The sequence below is a fragment of the Choristoneura fumiferana genome, chromosome 24 (genome assembly GCF_025370935.1).
Source record: "Choristoneura fumiferana chromosome 24, NRCan_CFum_1, whole genome shotgun sequence".
Lineage (NCBI taxonomy): Eukaryota > Metazoa > Arthropoda > Insecta > Lepidoptera > Tortricidae > Choristoneura > Choristoneura fumiferana.
The window spans coordinates 11,675,402-11,697,462 of record NC_133495.1 but is presented as its reverse complement, the minus strand read 5'-3'; the positions used below and the strand labels follow the sequence as shown (position 1 = coordinate 11,697,462).

General features: G+C 39.1%; 2 protein-coding genes across 2 annotated transcripts in view; both read left to right on the top strand.

Moving 5' to 3' along the window:
- The first annotated feature begins 691 nt into the window (after positions 1-691).
- On the top strand, positions 692-21,868 carry Eig71Ec (Ecdysone-induced gene 71Ec). The gene is made up of 5 exons (XM_074106422.1): positions 692-818; positions 1,022-1,087; positions 16,325-16,636; positions 17,467-17,581; positions 21,761-21,868. Exons 1-5 carry the CDS (start codon positions 786-788, stop codon positions 21,778-21,780), a joined length of 546 nt encoding a protein of 181 aa, XP_073962523.1. The 5' UTR covers positions 692-785; the 3' UTR covers positions 21,781-21,868.
- The window catches only part of LOC141441967 (uncharacterized), a 67,366-nt gene continuing 67,165 nt past the window's right edge, over positions 21,861-22,061 (top strand). The window contains exon 1 of the mRNA XM_074106853.1: positions 21,861-21,874. Within this exon, the coding sequence (XP_073962954.1) occupies positions 21,861-21,874 (14 nt within the window). The remainder of the gene's footprint in view (positions 21,875-22,061) is intronic.

Below are 22,061 nucleotides of genomic sequence, written 5' to 3'. Positions count from 1 at the left end.
TCTACTATTTTACTAGCGTTTACCCGCGGCTTCGCACGTGTAAATGATTAGATACAGCAGTTGAATTGAAATTCCGGGATTTTATCAAATTCTCGTGGGAATGCCCTAAAATTACATCGTGGTTTTCATTGACGTTAAATTAAAACACCCATGCCAAATTTCATGACTAAGCCCAGCGGTTGTTATTTAGAGATTTTATCCTTATCCCGTGGGAATATCAAGATAAAAGTATCCTATGTTTTAATCCAGGTTATGAACGAACTTTTTGCCAAATTTCATCCAAATCCGTCCAGCCGTTTCAGCGTGAAGAAGTAACAAACATACTGACTCACTCACAAACTTTCATATCTATAATATTATATATAGTAGGATAGAATTTATTTATTTTATTTAGTTCAACTGGATAGGGAGATGTGGAAGTCAAGAGGAGAGGCCTTTGCCCAGCAGTGGGACACAGTTATAGGCTAAATATAATAATATAATATAATAATAATTTAGTTCAACGAAAAGCGTGTCCTGACACTAAGGAACACCACAAAAAAAATCCAATTCGGTGCCGTCGTTCGGAAGGTATGCATGTACATACATTTCAGCGATTATTTTTTATTTATATAGACATTAGAAATAAAATTATAAAGTGTACTCGCATATCGTACGGTCGGGGTTGACCTCTCTGATACCCCAGAGATCATCCCGTCAGTGGTAAACAGCGCGAAGCCATCCGCGGCGGAGGCCCGCGGCCGGTCATTACCGCTGGTCCCGCCGCGCGCGACGCCGCGTCCGCCATGCCGCTCGCCGCGCCGCCCACGCGCTGCAAAGTAAGTCCGACACGTTATCAGCGATAAGATAACCGGTAACCCGCGAGCTAGTGCGCTCCCGCCAGTGATAATGCCACGTCGTGCCAAATTATGTGGTACAATGGCAAGTTCATGATACCGATGCTGAGTGAGGTATATATCCGTAGTGTGAAGTGAAGTGCCGTTTTGCGTCCCGTGTAATCCCGATTTTGGTTTTAAAGCAGGTTGAGAAACTGAATGGGGACGCCGAGCTGTGCGCCAAGGAGGATAAGGCTCCGGCCAATGGCAAGGTATTTCAGTGCTTCTATTTTGTTTACCATTTAGTATTTTGATCATCCATTACTCGGCTGTCCACATAAATGGATACTCTGACGGGGTCCAAAACCATCGTTTACCTTAACGCTCAGATGGCATTGCCGCAACCATCATCAGTACGACCTACTGATTGAGTGATTAAAAATCTGAACAGTTGTACATTTGAGTGTGAAATGTACATTTCAGTCACGTTTAAGTCTTGCTTTTAATGATCAAGTTCGGTTATTTTTTTTAAAATTAAAATGTGAAACATGGAATAGTTTTCTTGAGAACAGCCTTCCGATAATATTCATGATTTATGACTTCTTTGTGTTCTCGTTCGGATCGAACAGTTTTATTTAATCAAAGTTAGTCCAAGTACACCCGAGTTTGGAGGGCGTTGGGAAGCCATTGTTAAAGTCGTCGAAACTAGTACGCGCGAAAACAATCTGCAAATCTGATTTCATGATTTGTTATATAACAACCAACTATGTCATTGTTCAGTCATTGGTTCCTGAAATTTATACGAATATGTCAATACCTCAATCTAATATTTGACAAATAAATACTTAAAATATCCCATTAGGATTAGATTATTTGTTAGATTGTACCTTACCTACACATTTTAACTTGCCTCTACAGAGTTTGTGTATGACGTGCAGCGTTTGCCTGTCCATCTGACGTATGAAGAACAAATAACTAAAGCCATAAGCCATAAGGCAAGAAAAATATTCACTTGGTTTAAATCCGCTTACATGTGATACGTTATTTGTTTATAATGTTTGTTTGCTCGGAAACTTAGACATCACAGCGGCACTGATATGAGAAGGTGCGGAACCATAACTGATGTGCTCATTACAAGCGAATTGTACATTTATATGCCAATGCCCTTCCCCCCTTTAAGGGATAAGTTCGCCTTTGTACATCTTATTATCCTGTGTTCTGTTATTTTCATGTGTTTTTATGTACAATAAAGAGTTTTACAATACAATTACAATACAATGCAGCAATTGGGATTGCACTACAATTGGGGGTGTGATTCTTTCTCTGTTTAATCTTGAATTTCAAAGCTTTATAACTCTGTTGTAGTATTAAGTATTAACGAGCTAGAAGTTTTGGTGCAGGTAAGCCTGACTTTATATTTAAATCAATAAATAAGTAATGTAAAGGTAGCTTAAAAATTGTTGTTTTCGTCCGATAACACACATTGAGAAGATTTGAGTTATAAAATAAAAAAATATATAGTCAAATACCGTATTAAAGATAGTTAAAATTTCTAGTAGAATGTTTTTAAGGTTATTTCTGATTGGGTATATTTGAAAGCGTTAAGGTCTATGAATCGGCCATTTCTAAGTCTTAATTTTTACATACATACATACATATACATAATCACACCTCTTTCCCGTAGGGGTAGGCAGAGACCACTTCTTTCCATTTGCTACGATCCTTACATACTTGTTTCGCTTCGTCCATTTCAAGGGAATACTTCATACATGCTCTTCGGTTTAGGGTACTCTTGACCTGGCCTTTTTTCAAGACGTCCCTGATTTGGTCTCGAAATGTCCGCCTAAGTCTACCCCTTCCAACGCTTTCATTCACACTCGCCTCATACACTTTTTTCGTCAATCGTTCTTCGTTCATTCTCTCGACATGGCCAAACCATCTCAGCATACCTTTCTCAATTTTTGTCACATCTTCTTTCAGACCACAACGTTTCCTTATCTCACTATTTCTTATCCTGTCACTCAGTTTAACTCCTATCATACTTCTTAACGCTCTCATCTCAACTGCATTTATTCTGCTTTCATGTTTCTTCTGCCATACCCAACTTTCACTTCCGTACATGAGTGTCGGAACCAACACCCCCATGCACATAATTAACGAAAAATTTGATTTAATGTATTTGATATTATAATTAAAGAAAAATTTCGGTCTAAACAAAGAACCAAAATGTATTTTTAATTAATTAATCAAAAATACATTAAATAACTCGATCGACTTTGTCATCTCGAGCCAATTCTATTTAGGAAGTTCTATTTAGAAGAGTCATTTATTATAGACTAAAATGCTGAGGTTCGGTAACACTACTACAGAATTAGTAGCTCTACACCCACACTGCAGTAATCCAATGGTGTGCGTGAAATTGCCAATTGGCATGGCCCACGTGGAAACTACAACCCAAATCCTCTCGTCCTGAGAGGAGCCCTGTGGCCAGGAGTGGGATGTATAGGCCGAGATGAAGATGATGATATAAGCTTCAAAAGTGACAGTTCCGAGCCAATAGTTATTCATCTCAGTAATGCGTAACGAATCTATGGATTTGTTGAATGTTGAGTAGATCTATCATTTACTCGTTTATTATGCTGATTCCGCGACAAATTAATTAATTTTTAGTACTTCTACGTTGGCCTACTTCATTCATTTCATTGTGTACAATAAACGCGTTGGCTAGCTCTACCCACCACAAGAAACTTGTTACGTTAGTATTATTAGCGTTGTATTACTATCCTTTCACCAAAATACCTGCAAGCGGCGGAGTACTAAGTATTTTGTTGTTGCCAAACATACAGATTATTTTGAGCGCTCCATCACAGATAACACCAAATAAATGCTAAGTAGCTAAGCTAACATCATTTTGGATTACTGATAAAATGACGCGCCTTACTATAAATCCTTGAGGATTGAGTGAGGTACTTCATGGGTGAATTAGAATGTTCGTTATCATATCAGTCGTACGACGTCCACTGTTGGTCACAGGCCTCCCCCATATACCTCTGGTTGCTTTGGTTAGAAGCGGCCTGCATCCGCCGTGAACCCGCGGCTTTAGCCAGGTCATCCGTTCATCTCGTTGGTGGACGTCCTAAGCTGCTGCACCCTTTTGCCGATCCGCGGTCTCCATAGCTTATTACATGAAGTTACCTTAGTTTTCTAAAAATAATAAATATATATATATATGATGTTCGCATAATGTCGTTATTATGTTGAATCTCCGGCGCTAGCCAAACCTTACCACAGCGCGGAGTCCGTTCCAAAACCGAGAGTATTGAGGCCACGTGTGCTCAGGTGACGCTGCCGTGACGCACAGACGCCTAACCGTTTACACTATGTTGACAAAGGTGTCTGCCCGCTGTTTACCCAAACGGTGGCTGTCGTATCCTCCACGATCGTGCAAAGATCGCGCGTAAACGAGTCCTATGCTCGAGCAGTAAGGTGTATTGCTGGTGGCGCATGATCCAATTAGATCTGGGCTTACGCACGTGGAGCAGAATGCAATGGCGCTGTTTGTCCACTCAAATATGTATTCTATTTCTTTATTTTAACTGGTGATATCTGGTTTTCTGTCGAAGTAGAAACTGCTGTGGTATGTGACGGCCTGAAGAGAGGAAATGGGTACTTTCCTGCGTAAAAAAAAAAGTTTTATATTTAGTTAGATTACTAGTTTAATTTATTTACTGTCATTTGATGCTAATAGAAATCGTCCACTAGAGTTGAAAGTGAATTTGTCAAAATGTAAATGTGCTGAAAAATATTTACAACCAAATTTATTTTTGTTGTCAATGTCAATTGTCAATGTATGATAATTAATCATACATTTCGTCACTACTTTAATAAAAACTCGTATCTCAAAGTAGATAATTTTTCTGAGTGGACCTTATGAACATTACGTCAAGGTTCAATTTTGTTGACATATTGATTTTAGATACGAGATTTTTTCAAAGTAGTGACGATTTGTATGATTAATTATCATACATTTGTATGGGTAATTTTCGTGTCACAATGGAAAAAGTTAATGGAAATTAAAACTACGTGTTAACGCAGCTTTAACGGTGTGCAGCTTTTTGGTCTTCACCCATAAATGAATCTTGACTAAGTCAAGTCTAACTTAATATGTAGGCCCTAAACAAATGATTTCGGGTGGAACATATTTATAATGCGTCATATTTCTGAATGAATGTAAATACAAGTGGTCCTTTTTTTTTCGGCGTACATAAAATTTGTAAATTTTACCACGGGACAAGATTCAATTTTCGACTATATTCAGGACAGTAAATTTGTTGGTGTATTTTAAATTGTCCTTTTTCTTCTTTCAAAATCAAAATAATTTATTTTCGGATAACTGAGTAGATCCAAGTATTGTTAGTGTATACAATGTTCTTATGAGACTGTGGTACTAAGTAAATAAGATTACCTACACTAAATATTTCCATGACATTCATGTACACTACCTAATTGATTAACATCGTTAATTGGCAAAGGAAAAAATAAGTATCCTATATTTTTTGTTTATCCGACAAACAGACTAATTACAATTTGAAGGACTTCTTTTCAATCTTTAGATTTTTCATGTGATAAATGCTAGTCCATTTTCTTTTGGGTGTCCAGTTATAACCGGTTCACCGTGTGTTATCAAAATCCGTTACGTCGTGGTTTTTTTATCAAATCTGATGTTATCGATTGTAGAGCGTGATAAGTCTTTAGTGTTGTTAAAACTAGATCCGAATTTCACTGATAATTTCCATGTACTAAATGACACGGTAGATTTGAGGCCTTATTGTCAATTCATTAACCCCCCGTTTTACCATCCATTGATTAAATTTATCCGTCAAATAAAACTGATCACTGGGTGGTGAAACAACCCTTTTAGAATCACAATCTTATTCACCACTTACATTGTTCTGTCACATGGTATAAGACGAGGGTAGAAAGAGACAGTGATCACGATCGACAACGTCAGCGCGTTAGAGAATACAGGCTCTGCGCTGATCCAATGAACCCGACTACAGTGGTAACAGTAGTTATAAATATAAACGTGAAAGAGGTGTTCGGATCTCTACTACTTCATAACGCAAAACAGCTCCAAAGAATAACTTAATTCGCACGGCATAGCGTATTCTACGTAGACGACATCGCGGGCAACAGCTTTTATGGATTGCACAATGAAAATGAATATCTCTCGTTTCGTTCTAAAGCAATCTGTAAGAAATAGTTGGTATCCAGGAAGTTCAATTACTTACTCTTGCAAATAACTAACCGTGAATATATTTTGCGTCGCGCGATGGAGTAGATTGTACTTCGAGTATCAACTACTCCTTTATCTAAACCAGGCACCTATTGTATAAAAGTTTCAAGTACTGCAGTTCTACATAATACGGTATTTGACAACTCCTTAATTTGCCATATCTTAATATTATTTTGAAAATATAGATATACAGAGAAATCGGTTGAAAATTGGATTTACTTATAGTGATTTTTTGAAAAATCTCTATACCTGTCTCTTTCTCAAACGCTTTTCTCTATGCAGCAAGTATGGCGGCACTGGCGTGTGACGTCACATGCCAGTAGTATGTCTTTCTCTGTCTAATCTTGAATTTCAAACAATTATTACTTTGTTATTTGTAAAGGTAGCTTAAAAATTGTTTCTCTGTTCGATAACAGGCATTGTGAATTTTTAATTTATAAAACATATACAAAATAGTCAAATACCGTATTGCCACTTTTTTGTATAAGGAACTTAACAATTATGTAAAATTCTAGCACTTGTAACTTTTTAGAAGCTTTTCTTTAACTTGCCCTGTTTATTTATTTATTTGTTTGGGTCAACTCTTGGAAGCTAAATTTAAGCCACTTCCGGTGGTCCGATTGACTTGAAATTTGGCATACTTATGTTAATCTGGTACAATAAAATAATCTGGTAGTGAAATCCTGATAGACCGGCCAGGATCGTCTCCTCAGAACGGATCTCCTCAACGGTTAATGGCATATTATCGACTTGAAATTTGGTTTGCAAATGTAGCTTGGATGACAATGCTAGTACATTCAACAAAAGGTACAGTCAGCAAAAAAGCTTGTATTAAGAATGTAATTTTTAACAAAATGTATTATTAAATAGGGCCTGGTGGTGGTGGTGGCTCATAGTCATACTATTTGCTAGCATTATTTTGATACCGCATCACTAAGCCTCTTATCAACACGATCACACACAACACGCTGTCCTCCAAATTGGTCGCATAATCTTTGTGCCACATAAATATATAGTTATCGCGTTATCATGATCGCCGCTATCATAGGTACTATTGACCTGCGCGTGATGCGATACTCGTGTCGTTGGATTCGGCTCGTTACGGCTATCTGTAGGTACTTGTGATAAAGTTGCCGTTACGCTGTCACGAGTTTATGATATTTCATTGCGTAAAAAAGATACAATGGATGGTGAAACAGCCCCTTACTCTTGTATCTTTTTTACACAATGACATATCAAACTTGTGACAGCGTAACGGCAACTTTATTATTATGTGCGAATGCTTGAATTAGGAAGTCGTCGAGCTTACTAGCTTTTGCCGGAGGTTTCGTTTTGTACTATTTTTTTTCCTTTACGGTTCTCCGAGTATCCAATATCGAATCAAACTGAATTGCGCACAAAACTTTACCAGGTCCTACCCGCCAAGACAAGATACACTGACTAGCACGCAGGCAGGTTTTTTTTACGTTGATTTCTAATGAGCGATATGTAAATTCGATGATAATTGTTTAGGATTGCACAATAATAAACTTCGATCGTATGTAGTTCCAAATTATTTGGAGTAGGTTTTTTAGGTTTTTTATCACTAATCAATCTTTAATACCGCACGTACATAAATGTTTATTATTGCTTTAATCCAATGCTTAAAATTATTATTATTGTATACTTAGTCGATCACGAATATGCTTGTTTCGTCGTCAATTTCGAACCCCATGTTAATTTTTTGAGTCTTAAAAATAAAAGTCATATCTTGTGCCAGTGCACATGATTGACAGTGAACTGACCTGAATCGTGTTTTATTAAAACCACATAATAAGCAATACATAAATAAATAAATAATATAATTGGGAGTGGTCATTTTTGGTCTCCTATTTCACTTACACTTCAGGTCACTATGCCATCAGCCATATTGATGATTGTGAAACACTTTTTAAAGAGTGCACTTTATTGAACGGAACGGCGACGGACGTGCAGAATCTATCAATAATATTGGTTGAAATCTACATCTTAACTTGACCTATTCAATTCATGTTCATTTGTCGTTGCAACCATGGTATTATGAGATGAGTTATAAATACTTCCTTGTGTAATACGAGTACTTATGCCTCATTAGAAGCGCACCTAAATGATCGGAAAAAAAAATGTGTGTCATTGTCAGTGTAGCATCCATATACGAAATGCTGAGGTTTTTTTTTTATAAATGTGGGTTGGGACTATATACCCAGGTATCTTTCTTTTGAAAATAATTTCCCAGAACTTAAAATCTCAAGGACAATTTGTAATTTAAGACTTCAATTATCAATGATAGGTATTTGTTTCATGCTCCAACCTACCTACCATATACTTTATCTGATAATGATAATTCTAAATCAGTCGCGAGGATTACAAAATCATAATTTTTTACCTTTTCTGATATATAGATAAAAACTTGCGAAATATACCTACAATAAATACACGCAATGGTTAATTTGTCACTGATATCTGCGTTAGTCCAAAACTTTGTCACATTGCGATTACGTCAGCTGGCGCGGGTGCACTTCGCGGACGAGGGTATTTAGCGCTGATCATTAGTACATTGTGTCTTAAGGGCGGTAAATAAGGAATTACGAACGAGAGTCTATTAGAAGCCCGAAGTCGAAGTCGATTCTAGTACTTACTGCCCGTGCGACATGCAATGTTTTTCATCACATTTGCGAGTTAAATTGTTTATTTGTAAGACAAAATATTATTTTTGCTCCATTGCCTTGACCTTAGGCTGCGGTACTTGGGCAGCGCCAGCATCCTCCCCTGCACAGCGCGCCTGAGCTGCGGGAGGGGGGGGGGGGTGGGGGAGGTGCGTGCAGCAGCGCGCCATGCATTATCAGTTCGTACGGGCACTGATTCATTTACCGACCTTGGGCTTCATGACAAGATTTTTTTTACGCGCAATGTGACTCATTTACCGACCACGTGTTTCATGACAAGCACTTTAAGGTCGAGGGTTTTATTTGGGGGGTTGCAACCAAGGTTACGACACTGTTTACAAGCAAGTGTGGTGTAAACTATTTTTCAATAGGCGTCCACCGCTCCGTGCAAACTGCGGCAGCTAGCGTAGGCCCTTAGTTCCCGCGCTTGAGTTTATCGTCGAAAAAATTACTACCTACCGCCATACCGCATCCCATCACGATCGGTTGAGTACTTTAAGTAAAACAAACATACTCACTTTCCTATTTATAGTATTAATTAAGTTAAATCACACCCTGCGACTAATCAGTCATCTCCGTCGCACAATAAACGCGTTAAAATTAACGGATAAAAGTCACGAGTGCTTGTTCCAAATAACATTCATTGGCACTGTTTCTTTTTACTGAAATACCAAAATCGTGGTAATCATTCCTCATATCCACCAACGTCACCAATGCTGGTTTCCCGCAAAGACGAATGGCAAAGATCGCTGGCATTAAGTGCGGTTAGCACTTAGCACATAGGGTAGGGTAGGTCGGCGGTATCACTGAGGAAGGCCTGTGTTCCGAGTTCAGTCCCGCTAAGATGAGATGGTGATCATAATATCTACCACCTGACTTCTCTCTTTAGTAATTGCCATAATTTCTGGTTATGTTTTGTGTTTTGTATACTTTGTTCTCTCTACCTCTTTTGCGAACAGTAATTACGTCACAAACGAGCACAGTCGTTCATCAGTACTCACTGGGACAAGGTTCTAAAATCACAATATTTTCGTGGACAAATTTTTGTTATTGCATTTTATTTACAGTGTCACTGGGGTCATATTAGATTGGCACAGCAGTGATTAAAGCGCGGTTACACGAGTACTGACCCTATGTTTGTGTTTCGTCAATTTCGCCGATGACTCCCCGACCTTACGCTCAAAGGTTATCGCTAGGTTTTGACGTGAATAAATATTGTTTAATCATTGTGTAAAAGTGACAGCTGGTTTAAACTAAATTTAGTCTGCGGTATCTCAATTCAAGTTTTTAAATAAGTTAATTATTCACAAATAAAGGTAGGTAATTGAATATAGTGTTGGGTTATTTTCGTTTAAGCCTTTGAACGTTTTCGTATTTGAATAAAGTGATCAGTCACAAGCCAAGCACTGACGAAAAAAGCAAATATGTTATTCGATTTTATTCATAATCGAAGTAGACCTTAGCCCTGACCTAGTGTGGTAGGCATGACCGCACACAACACCTTTCGGTGTTCTTGACGTTCAAACGGTTAAACTAAGGGTTAATAATGTGTGCAATAAAGAATTAAAAAAAGTATGTACTTGGCAGTGATTTTCGAGTCTAACTTGCTTGTATCTCTAATATGGGTGACACTCTTTCCCGGCCCGAATAATACCGGGATGGAAATACCGACCCTGTTTTTCGTGTACACGCCCGTAGAAGCTCCTGTCAGTTTCTATGGGCGTGTACCGTTTTTAGGTATTTTTGAGCACTTAGCTCCGATGTCCATGATGCCAACTGTATATTTACGTTTGCGTCATCATCTGACTCTGTCATTTTATTATAATCACTAATGTCCGTCTCGGACCGCGTATCTATTCCGTTTTGTATTAAAAACACTCACATAGATACCATTGTTGACTCGGTATGTTTCCTCGCGCCCTCGGCGGTTTCTTTCCATTCACTCAGATAAACTTTAGCGGGCAATCTCACTTGGCCAATTGCGTATCGCTTTATTTTTGTACAGATAAACTGACTAGCCTTTACCCGTGGCTCCGCTCGAAAGTTGAATTGAAAGTCCGTGATTTTACTGGATTTCCGTGGTAATTTCCAAAAATTATAACTTTATCGTCGTTTGCGTTGTAGATATATTCGAACTCGGACTTAAGGAGAAGGTTGTTGGCGGGTTGAGTTCCGTGCACCATGGCCAGGTCAATAAAATTGTTGGCTCAGAGTCTACACTTGACAGAGCCAGTTGCATTTACCATTTCTTTGGTCTGTCCGTTTTGTAAGGAAATGAGCGAGCACCCATGAGGCTGATTATGATCACTTGGATTGGAGTGTTCAAAGCCTCAACGAAATACAAAAAAATAGAACACCAGTGCGAGAGTTCATGTCTATAGACTTAATTCATAAACGACAATCAAACCTATTTTAGTTAAAATGCCGCTAAAATTCGTTTGTCCTTATCTGTCACTTCGACATTTGTATTTGTTAGAAAGGGACAAAGCATTTGTTAGTTAACATAGGCTTGTTAAGTTTTATGAATAAGGGGGTTAGACGGTTAACATTCTGCCGCCGCACGCCGCTGCGGTGTGCGAAGTGACGAAATACGCAGCCAAATTGTGAGGTCGCGCGCCCGCGGCCGCGCCGCAGGCAGGAGACAGACAAATTGAAAAACCAGCACCGCACATCGCTACCGCATCCCGTAGATCAGGGTTTCTCAAACTTATGGCTCCACGTACCCCTGTTAAAGTTTCTAGACGACAGCGAACCCCCCCCCCCCCATAGAAAGTAATAAAAGTGGCTGTTGGAGAAACTAAGTTATAATGTTTATTATTTATTTCAATAAAAGGTAACGAATATAGGTAAGAATCGTCTTGCCAAAGAAAATACAAACTGAAACAAGCAACAAGAAATAACAAACAAATAAATGTGGACTTAAAAAATACAAAAAGACTCCAAAAACCAAACTTAATCATCTTGCCGTCTTGCAGCCACCATCACGTAAACCTTGTCGCGAACCCCCTACTGTCGAATTGCGAACCCCTAGGGGTTCGCGTACCCCACTTTGAGAAACCCTGCCGTAGATTTTGAGATTCTACATGTGTCCCAATCCCGCGGGATTATATCTTATTGCATCGATATTTGTTCTGCGAGCGTGAAATAGTAACAAACACACTTACATACTCAAACTAACATTCGCATTCATGGTATTAGTGGGATTTGTGGGAGCTGCCATACACTGGCAAGTAAGTAGTTGGTGTTGATCGTCCTTAGTGAATTAGGTGAATATCGCTTTCAAGCTTTCTTATAATAAAGCGGATAAAAGGCGTGTTTACCTAAACGTATTTATTTATTTGCTTCTCTAAATGTTATAGACATAATGATGTTTCTAATATTTGCCAATGAATTTTTATTTAATAAACTTGAAACTTTAGAGATTTATAAAAACGAATTTATTGTTTGAATTTTTATCTTTACAAGTCGTGCCAAATAGAATTTGTTATGCGATATTCTTTTTCGGGTTCCGCACCTCAAAAGGAGAAAAGAGAACCCTTATAGAATCAATTTGTTGTGTAAAATGACCACGCACTGCGTACTTTTTCCTTTGGAGAGGGGTCTGCTATTTATAGATACCTATAAATTTTTGTTCGGAACCCTCGGTGTTTGAGTCCGACTAGCACTAGGTTAGAGACAAACAGCAATGTTTCTAATAGTACTTAGTTGGTCGACCTGCGATTACACGTTATGTGGATGACCTTATTGAATATGACACATAAAATCTGTTTAAGCTTTCTACTTTCCCAATGGCTATACCGATGGACTCGATGATGATGATGATGACTCGATCCACAACGTCAATTAGATAAGCAACAGCATGTGCGTTGAAGATGTATATAACTCGCGTCCACAATACGCTGCAAATCCTACTTATCTAGCCCCCCGCGCGCAGGCGGCGTATCGCCGCAATAACAATAGGTCAGATTTAGCTGCACATGTTGTTGTACTTAGGTATATAGCGGTGGGGTCGGGGGTTATCTGTGGGGGCGCGGGCTATCGCGCCGGATGACGGCTCCTTCAAGCACACGGAGTGCGGTAGGACTCCGCGCTGATTGTTGCTACGAACGTTTTAGATATAGCCCAGAGCAAGTTCTCTGTAGGCAGGCATAAGCCTACTCTCGTGAAGAGGGGCTAGGTCTTGTTTAGAAATGTACTGTTTTGCGAGGGCCATAATAGATTGTAACTAAAGTCGATTACTTTGCTTACTGTCTTTTTGAGCATTACTAACGAATAAATAATAAAATAGTGGTAATAGTAGATTAACGATGACAGCGCGACGGAAGGACTGAAGGCTTTTTTAGTTTACTCGATTACTTAGTGTTTACTCAGTTCCCCAAAAGATGGCACTGTGCAATGTGTGGCAGGTTTTTTTTTTTTTTTATACGACTGGATGGCAAACGAGCAAGTGGGTCTCCTGATGGTAAGAGATCACCACCGCCCATAAACATCTGCAAACCAGGAGAATTGCAGATGCGTTGCCAACCTAGAGGCCTAAGATGGGATACCTCAAGAACCTCCTACCCTCTCTCTACCTCTCTTATTTATTGTCGTTTAATTTTGTTGTATTATTAAATCAATTATTCAATCAAATTTGTTGATACCCGTACCACCCCCTCTTCTAAACTTAGAGTTAATTTGGCAAAATCATTTTTAGTGACGTATTCACGGCACAACGTATCTAGCAACGTATTAATTTCAGCGCCATCTGTTAGTTTAGCAGGGTACTCGAAGTCGTTGAAAAAAAGTTTGCACCTCCTTCCTAAGTAATTTCATAAGATTCAGGTGTAAACTAAACATAACATTTTTATAGCTTATAACCTGGCCGGGAATTTTCTCGACAGATTAGTAAAGTTTGCAACAAAATTCGTTCACGACAAAAATTCTAAAAACTGTTGAGCGTGTTCTGTTTTCAACTTTAACGATGATTTTTTTAAAATTTAATATAGCTACTATATTCTAACAGTTAGATAATATAATCCATGTGTATGGACACTCACAGTAGTCACTGGTAGGCTTGTATAAAGTTTGCTATAGCCAACTGTGACAAGTGATAATTTTCTACTGGCGAACTTTTTCCAGACCAGAAGTAGGCGGAGTCCACCCTTGTCAGCATCCCTAAAATTCACGTCGTCCTATTTGGCCTGCGCTGCGTCTGTGTTCCCTCGACGATTCAAATGTGAAGCCGAGTTTAGACTTGCAAGAAAAATCGTGCAAGATGCACATGCAGATGCAGATGATGTGCGAGGCCGTAAAGCTAATGACTTAGTAGTGGTCAATCGAGCTCCGCAATGTAATGCAACTTGCAGGATTTTTCTTGCAGGTCTAAACTCGGCTTAAGGGTCTAGGAAATTTACTATGGCGTCCTGCTCCATATTAAGTATGCCACGTCTTGATTAACCATCAGGATTAATTATGATCAAGCATTTAAGAAAACTCCCGACCCAGTTTGGATGTGACAGTAGGTACGTGATCGTGAAACAAGTTCATCAGCATGCGATACATGCTAGTTATCAAATACCCCAATCTGCTCGAAATCAGGTGAAGGAAAAAAAAAACACTGAAACATTTGTTAAGTAGCGCTTATTGTGTCTGATTGAAATTGAAGAGAACAAAAAACATAAGAATACATCAAGTCCCCAATTGGCAATATCAACTGTAGACAAAGAACCGCATGTTGTTGTGAAACTGAACTTATTTTCAAGCGGTTTATCTTTGCAACTGGCGTGCAAGTGATAAGAACATGCAGGAGACCCAGGTTCGGTACCGCTGGGGTCCGATAGCTAGATCAGATAGCAATTCCAGCTCGGCAGAATAAAGTTGTTCGCATCACAATTCAATAATCAATTCGTTATAAATTGGGCGATCCCGCTATCGATGTCTGCGCTGTCGCAATTCTTATCGAACGTTAATACACCCTGATTAACTCTTATCTAAATAGAGTTATCAGCTGGAAGGAAATCCTCACGAATTGTGCAACCGAACACAGTTTTTGGGTGACGAATGCGCTTTTACGAGGTAAACGGAATATCGGAAGCAGTTGTGAAATCATGAAATGTGAAGTTGTGTAATCGTGTTAACTGCCTAACATCAAATTGACTCATATTTATCTGAGAGGTGGTCGTATCAACCAATCGATGTTTCCAGGGTTTAACTTTCCAAAATAGTTTTTTAGACCGCTTCTACTAAAACGTATATGCTGTGCGCTGCGCCGCATCACCGTAACGGCTTGACCGTAATCCTTGAGTGGACCCTGCGCGATGCCAAAATAGCGCCTTCTTTTACTAGCGCGGCTGCTAGCGCTTTTGTTGGGTAACGAGCAGGGACGTAGCAACCGTTATGTCAGCCATATAGCAGATGGGGACCCCTTAGCTATATAATATGTTTTCCGAACTGTTAGCAAAAATTCGCCGCAGTTTGGTAGCAAAGCAAGGGCCCCAACCAATTTTGACACGGGGCCCGTCTGGATCGAGCTACGCCACTGGTAATGAGTTTAAAAGCTATAATAAATTCATTTGCTAAACTATCCGTTTGTCCGTAATCAAAAATGACCATAATTTATCGTGCGATTGCGATTCAATCTAAGAAGAATTCGAACGATATCGAGCTCGCGATACAAACTTCCCGCCGTACCTACCCGACGCTGCCTTAATCCCTGGCATGTATCTGTTCCGATATCGCCGGTGCCGGTAACCATGACTCATTTAATTTTAATCAATTATTTGTACATTTCTTTTAAGCTTTTAATAATTTGATCGTATCGCGATGATAATGGTATCGCATCACCGCGTCATCACGCAGATAAAGTAACATGTTACCTGCACCGTATTTGGTTATGCTTTAGGATATCGTGTTGTTTGTATTGAAAAATACCTAATAACATCGGAATTTTGACTTATCAAGACATGGGTGGTCCATGATTTATTATCACCATATTTTATACTACACTCTATTTCGTACTAGCTTTTACTTTCAACTCCGTCTGCGTCAAAAATTAAAAAGTTAAAAAGGTTACAGGCGCGCTAGCTCGACAATAATGAATTAGTGCGCCTGCAATCAGTCACATTTTTTTTTAAAGTTAAAAAGGCCATGGAAATGTTGACACAAGTCGTATACAGCCGAGTCTAATGGCCGGTATCAGATATTTTGTTGGAACTCCGGACTTTTTCTATTGGGTCTGAAATAGCTTGTGGTGTTTTCGGTGGAAAAATACACCTGCAGTTTATTTTTAATGAAAAAAGGCGGGAAAGCATAAGAAAAATATTGGAATAAAATTAAATTTTATAATATATTTTGAGAAAAAGTTTATACTATTTCAGAGTTATTCACCATTTCTGAGAAAAGCTTTATATTAGTTTCGGACTGAAATAGCAATTGCTGGCTTCGTATTAGTTAAACGGACTTGCAAGTTCGTCCGTTTAATACTCATACTCAGCCAGCAATTGCCTACTTCCAGGCCACGACAATAATCTACTATTGTCGTGTTTTAGATGCGCGGCGTGGGGTGCAGCGAGCGCGTGTACAGTCTGCGCACGCGCGTGGTGTCGCTGCTGCCGCCGTCGCCGCTGAGCCTGGCGTCGTCGGGCGACAAGGCGGCGGCGGCGGCGTCCCCGAGCGGCCGCACAGCCAGCCGGCGGCGGCGGCCGCCACGGCCAGCTTCGTGTGCTACGTGTGCGGCGTGTCGGCGCCGTCGTCGCACCTGCGGCTGGTGTACTGCTGCGCCAACCCGGAGCGCGAGCCCTACTACCCGTTCATCACGGCGCTCAAGCCGCACCCCGACGCGAGCCCCATCAGTCCGCAGGGTCAGTCACGCTATTCATCTATTGAATCAGACGTTACTTTGCGGAGGTCCTCCACCTCCAACCTGTAAGGACACACACAGGTTACACGAACCCATCTATCACCACCACATTGCATTGACGCGATTCGAACTCAACCAGAGCTCATCTTCAGAGCAACACAACCGTAAACCATGCTACATGTTAGAGAGTCTAACATTCAGGTGGCATGGTAACATGGTGTTCTTACAGTGTGGAGGTGGAGGAACTGCATGAACACGCATTTCTTACACAAAAGTAACTATTATAACATAAGGTTGCGGGTAAGCAATGTTATTTATTGTTTCAATTCATTGACACAATTGCTTTTTAACCATTGTGTGAGAAGGAAATTTAAAGATATCAAACCATAAATTTAAAAAGTCTTGGCCCTCAAATGTTGGGTCTAATTTTGTATTTAGGGTGGGCCAAATTTTGTGCCCCTGAATATTGTAACCGATTTATCGCGTGTAATATAATGTGTAGACTTTTATCTAAAAGCCAATGTATTTTATGCAGTAACTATGCTAAGTTATAATCACACAATAAGAATGTTTCCACCAAGCTTTTTTTCTAGAAAAACAGCGATTTGTACATTGAATAACGCAAGTAGAGTCACCTACACTAATATCTGCCACAGCGGAGCGTGCAAATATATCTGACACGTCCTACCGGCCCTGTAAATAGAGCCGTAGTAGATATTTGTCCTCGCTTTCATGTATTACATATTATTCCTGGTGACTGTGCAGTCAATAAAAAAAAGTTTGTATCTTTTAGATTAGGTAGTTATTGAGGAGTGACATGTTTCGTTTCAGGTATGGTGCAGATCTGCGCGTCGTGCAACAAAAACATCCCGCACAAGTACCCCGCGTACGGCGACCCCGAGCCGCGCGACCACCACAACAACAACGCACACGCCAACAACATCAGGTACACAGTACACGGGGACACAGACAGACAGACACAAGTAAATCCATACAAAGTTATGGACCTACCGCATACAATCGGTAGTTTTCCGACCGAAGTTTTTTCCGATTCAGAATTCCGCATGGTGGCCTGTGCGTACAGAATTGAAATAAACGTATGTGTGTGATGTATTTACGGAATTCCGAATCGAAATTCGGAAACTGAATTCCGAATATGTGGCGGCCCTGAGTCTTAAAAAATAACCGACTGTATTGAACTGTACATTTTGCACGCGTTATGTAAATGGGTAAGGCCGCGAATTTTAACCAATGTGACATAGAAATAACATAAAAAAATACGTGGCGTTACCATAAAACGTAACGCAATTTTTTATAAAGCCTAGATCAAACTGGTAAAAATTCCCATTAGATAACGTATGTATGTATGTACCCTTTTTGGTATCACCTAGTAACATAGTTTTAGTGCTAGTTCTAGTCTTAGTTTTAGGTGGTACATTTTTGGAGCCAAAATAAACTTTTCTTTCTTTCTTTCTGTATGAAAAAAAAATACATGTCATATAATAAAGTGAAGTTTTTAGTTTTACTAGAACTTTATGACGCTACTGATCTTAAATCTGTCCTATATGAGATCTATAGAGCTAAACATGAGAATGTGGAAGTAGAAGTACCCTCTAGTTGACGAACATCTTTCCAAAAGTGTATCTTTACATGCCTCTCTAACACTGACAATAAGGTGCACATTTATAAGCATAACGAATTTGGATGTGTTTTTTTTTTATTCGACTGGATGGCAAACGATCAAATGAGTAAGAGATCACCACCGCCCATAAAAATCTGCAACGCCAGGGGTATTGCAGACGCGTTGCCAACCTAGAGGCCTATGATGGGATACCTCACGTGCCAGTAATTTCACCGGCTGTCTTACTCACCACGCTGAAACACAACAGTGCAAGCACTGCTGCTTCACGGCAGGATTAGCGAGGAAGATGGTAGTAGCAATCCGGGCGGACCTTGCACAAGGTCCTACCACCTAGTTGTGAGCATGCTTGTGACTTCGACTGTACAAGCTATTAAATACCTCAAAGAAATGGCCAAAACCCTAAATCACAGGTTTTACCAATTTAGGAAGTAGTATCTTAGTTAAGTGGACAATGTAAAAAGATGTTTTTGGAAATAAATTATTATGATTATTAAGTTTAGGTAACAAATGAACTAATGAATCTCTCCGTTTGTCTCTCACTTTAAATACGCTATGCATGTAGCAGGACGTGAACACAGAACTCGCCACAATTCTCTTGTGCCGATCCCTGCACCTACAGATTAAAATTTATTTAACTTCAAAATATCCATCTAACTAACTTACTGTGCGTGCAGTCATTGGAAACCTAATAATAAACTGGTGTAAGTTAGAATTTTTCTGTGTGAACTTCCCTTTACCACATTTTTTCGTTACGTTATGTACAAAATACGTAGCATTTTGTAAAAATGTAACGTAATCGTAACGAAAGTGTAACGTATTTTATACAAAAAATCGTTTATCATGGTGAATAACGACATTTTGAACATAATAACACATGCCACTTACATGGAAAAGATTACCCTATAGTATGAAAAAACAACCAGTTAAAAATAATCACTACTTACCCTTAAAATCGAACAAGCACTTTCGACGTTTTTTCGAAAAAAAACCGCCGCGTCACTTTTGATGGCTGTTTGTCAACAAACTGATGAGATTTATTTATCTCATCGATGTTGCCCTATTAGAGTATTAGTTGCCAGTGTACAAAAACAAATTTCTACCGAAATAGGCGTTAAAGGTAGCTTAATTAAGCGTCACCTAAGTATTCGTAACGAAAACGTGGTTTTTTGGCACGTGAAAAGAAATAAATATAAAACATGAAAATTATTTGATTATCATGATTCCGCAATCGGTAGGACTATCGTTATATCATAAAATTTTGTTTAAACAAAATCATGATCATGAGAGTTAAATAGCATGAAAATAATAAGGTATTAAGTACTCATGGTCAAAAAAAATAGTCAATTTTCGTTACGTTTTGGACGGTAATATATTTTTATTATTTTTTTAAAAGGGTTTAAATCAATTATCTCATTTGCGACCTTGAGAGTTTATATCGTGTCATATAATAAAAAAAACTAAACCTCTAGGTGTTATCAGTTTTTTTTTATCAGCGTTCCAAATTTGAAACGTCCAAATTGGTCAAAATTCGCGGCCTTACCCAAATATGTTGCTATACAAAGTCGACCTTCGCGCCGTTTTTCGGACCAACGACCTTTGAGCGCGCACTGCTGGCTGCCATGGGCCATGGCGTTATCTTATCGCGGCACTCCGATGATTAACTGTGAACGTAAATCAGATTTGTCACTGCTTTGAGCTCTGGGTCCTGGAGGCGAGGTGTACTCGTGTACAAAGTGCAAAGGCTGATGCGTGCATTCTTTTAGCACATTTAAAACACGTAGTTGCTTTGCTTTGCTGAACTTTGTTTTCTTTTATTAAAATGCGTACTACACGCATTTTAATAAAAGAAAGCAAATAATTCAAATTTATATCATTTATTCAGTAAATAGGCCGCAATGGGCAATATTACACGACATTTTTTTAAACTATCAGCGCTTTCGGAAAGGCCATCATTGCCAAGAAGAATAAAATAATGACAAATAATGATAATAATAATATTTAAAAACTGCAGTATCCATTAAAAAAATACAAAATAATAATAATACAAGGATGTCTGGGTTCTTTAGTTACAAAACTAGTAAATGCTATTCCGTTACAGTGCAGTTGAAGTGACAGAGTATTCCGTTTTAGTAATCAAAAAGCCCTCAGCTCAACACAGATCAGCTTTCAATCCTAAGAATCGGTTCACACCGAGACCCGAAGCGCATCATTGTTTTGACGACATTGTACGTAAAATAAAGAAAAAAGGTACACGTTCACGTTCTCTCTCTAAAAAGGAAGGAAATGACAAATTAAAACAAACGCTGCAAATGTTTACTTAAGGGACTGTTTCACCATCCATTGATTAGTGTTAACTGACGGTTAAATGTGGTGCCGTCTCTATTTGTTTTATTCGAATAGACGGAGACGGCATCACATTTAACCGTCAGTTAACACTAATCAATGGATGGTGAAACAGCCCCCAAATGTAGCAATCTTCATCCCGTTTAGATTGCGTATCTTGATTTTATTACCAAGACATCTCTAGGTCAATTACAAGCAATTAAGCAAAGCATCATTGTAATTAACTATCGTCGTTCGTGTCTGGTTATCTCTTTGTTAAACCTATTACGAGCTGGTCCCGAAATACGATCTGCTAATTATAAACATCATTACTACACAAGTCAAACAAGTGCCCAAAGTCGGTTTTAGTCGGTTATTGCCGGTTCGAGATTTTCCACGCTTTTTATGAGTACGCCGATTAGTTATTTAATTATCTAAGAGAAGTCGTTAAGTATGCAAATACACGCCCATTTGTCTGCCGAACCGCAATGGCAATGCGTTATTTTTAATTAAATTTAAATTTCATTTGAGCGGTCAGTCGAATGCTCACAGAGCTGTAGAAGTTTAACTTAAACATATTTCTTCGGATAGTTTGGTGTCTTATGCGTAATTTAGTGCTTCTATTCGTTTATAGCCACTTCACAAGGTACTACGCAGGTTTATAATACTAACGCTTCAGCATAATGCTGAGTCAGCGACCGTTTCACTTTCGCGGGGACACACAACATTGTGTATATGTATTCAGAGCATTTTCATGTGTTTTTCTGTAATTTATTTTTATCTTTTTGGTTTATTTGTGTAAATTTTGCTCTATATGTGTGTCTTCTGTGTTAGTGAATAAAGTCTTTTTTCTTTCTTTCTAATCATTAACTCGAAAACTAAACATCATCGTAAAGGTATCATACTTGTATCGATTATCTGTGTTGGAAACCACTCAGTTTTTTTAACTTGGAACCTTTAAAGGTTCTCCTGGTACTGAATCCATGGATTTCTATGAACACATAAACTTTTTTATTTTCATATAGATATCATTCAGGCTACACAAACAGAGGCGGAGAGAAACTTGCCGGCAATAACAAGGCCGGGAGTATAGTGTAGGTAGTTATGGGTATAGCCGGTGTATAGCGTGAATCTGACGGTGTGTGTGTCTGTGTGTTGCAGGTTCAAGCCGTACGACATGAAGTCAAGCGTGAGCGCGAGCAAGCGCGCGCACGCCACGCCCACCTCGCCGCACGCGCAGCCGGCCTCCGGCGAGAACGGGATGGGGCTCTATAGGTGACCACTCTGATACTGTCTATATATCGTCACTACTTTGAAAAAATGTAATATCTAAAATTAAACGTTAACAAATTACTAATTGTATACATAAATTATTAATTGTATCTTAACTACTGATGAAAGAGACCTAATCTTTTTAGGCCTTTTAGGAAAACTCTATTCACTTTTTAACGCTTCGCATCTA

Bases quoted from the DNA above. Each gene is read 5' to 3' on its own strand.
- Eig71Ec (XM_074106422.1), top strand. From the start codon at position 786: ATGCCGCTCGCCGCGCCGCCCACGCGCTGCAAA. The intron at 16,637-17,466 runs GTCAGTCACGCT...GTTTCGTTTCAG, and splicing joins GAGCCCCATCAGTCCGCAGG to GTATGGTGCAGATCTGCGCG. The intron at 17,582-21,760 runs GTACACAGTACA...TGTGTGTTGCAG, and splicing joins GCACACGCCAACAACATCAG to GTTCAAGCCGTACGACATGA.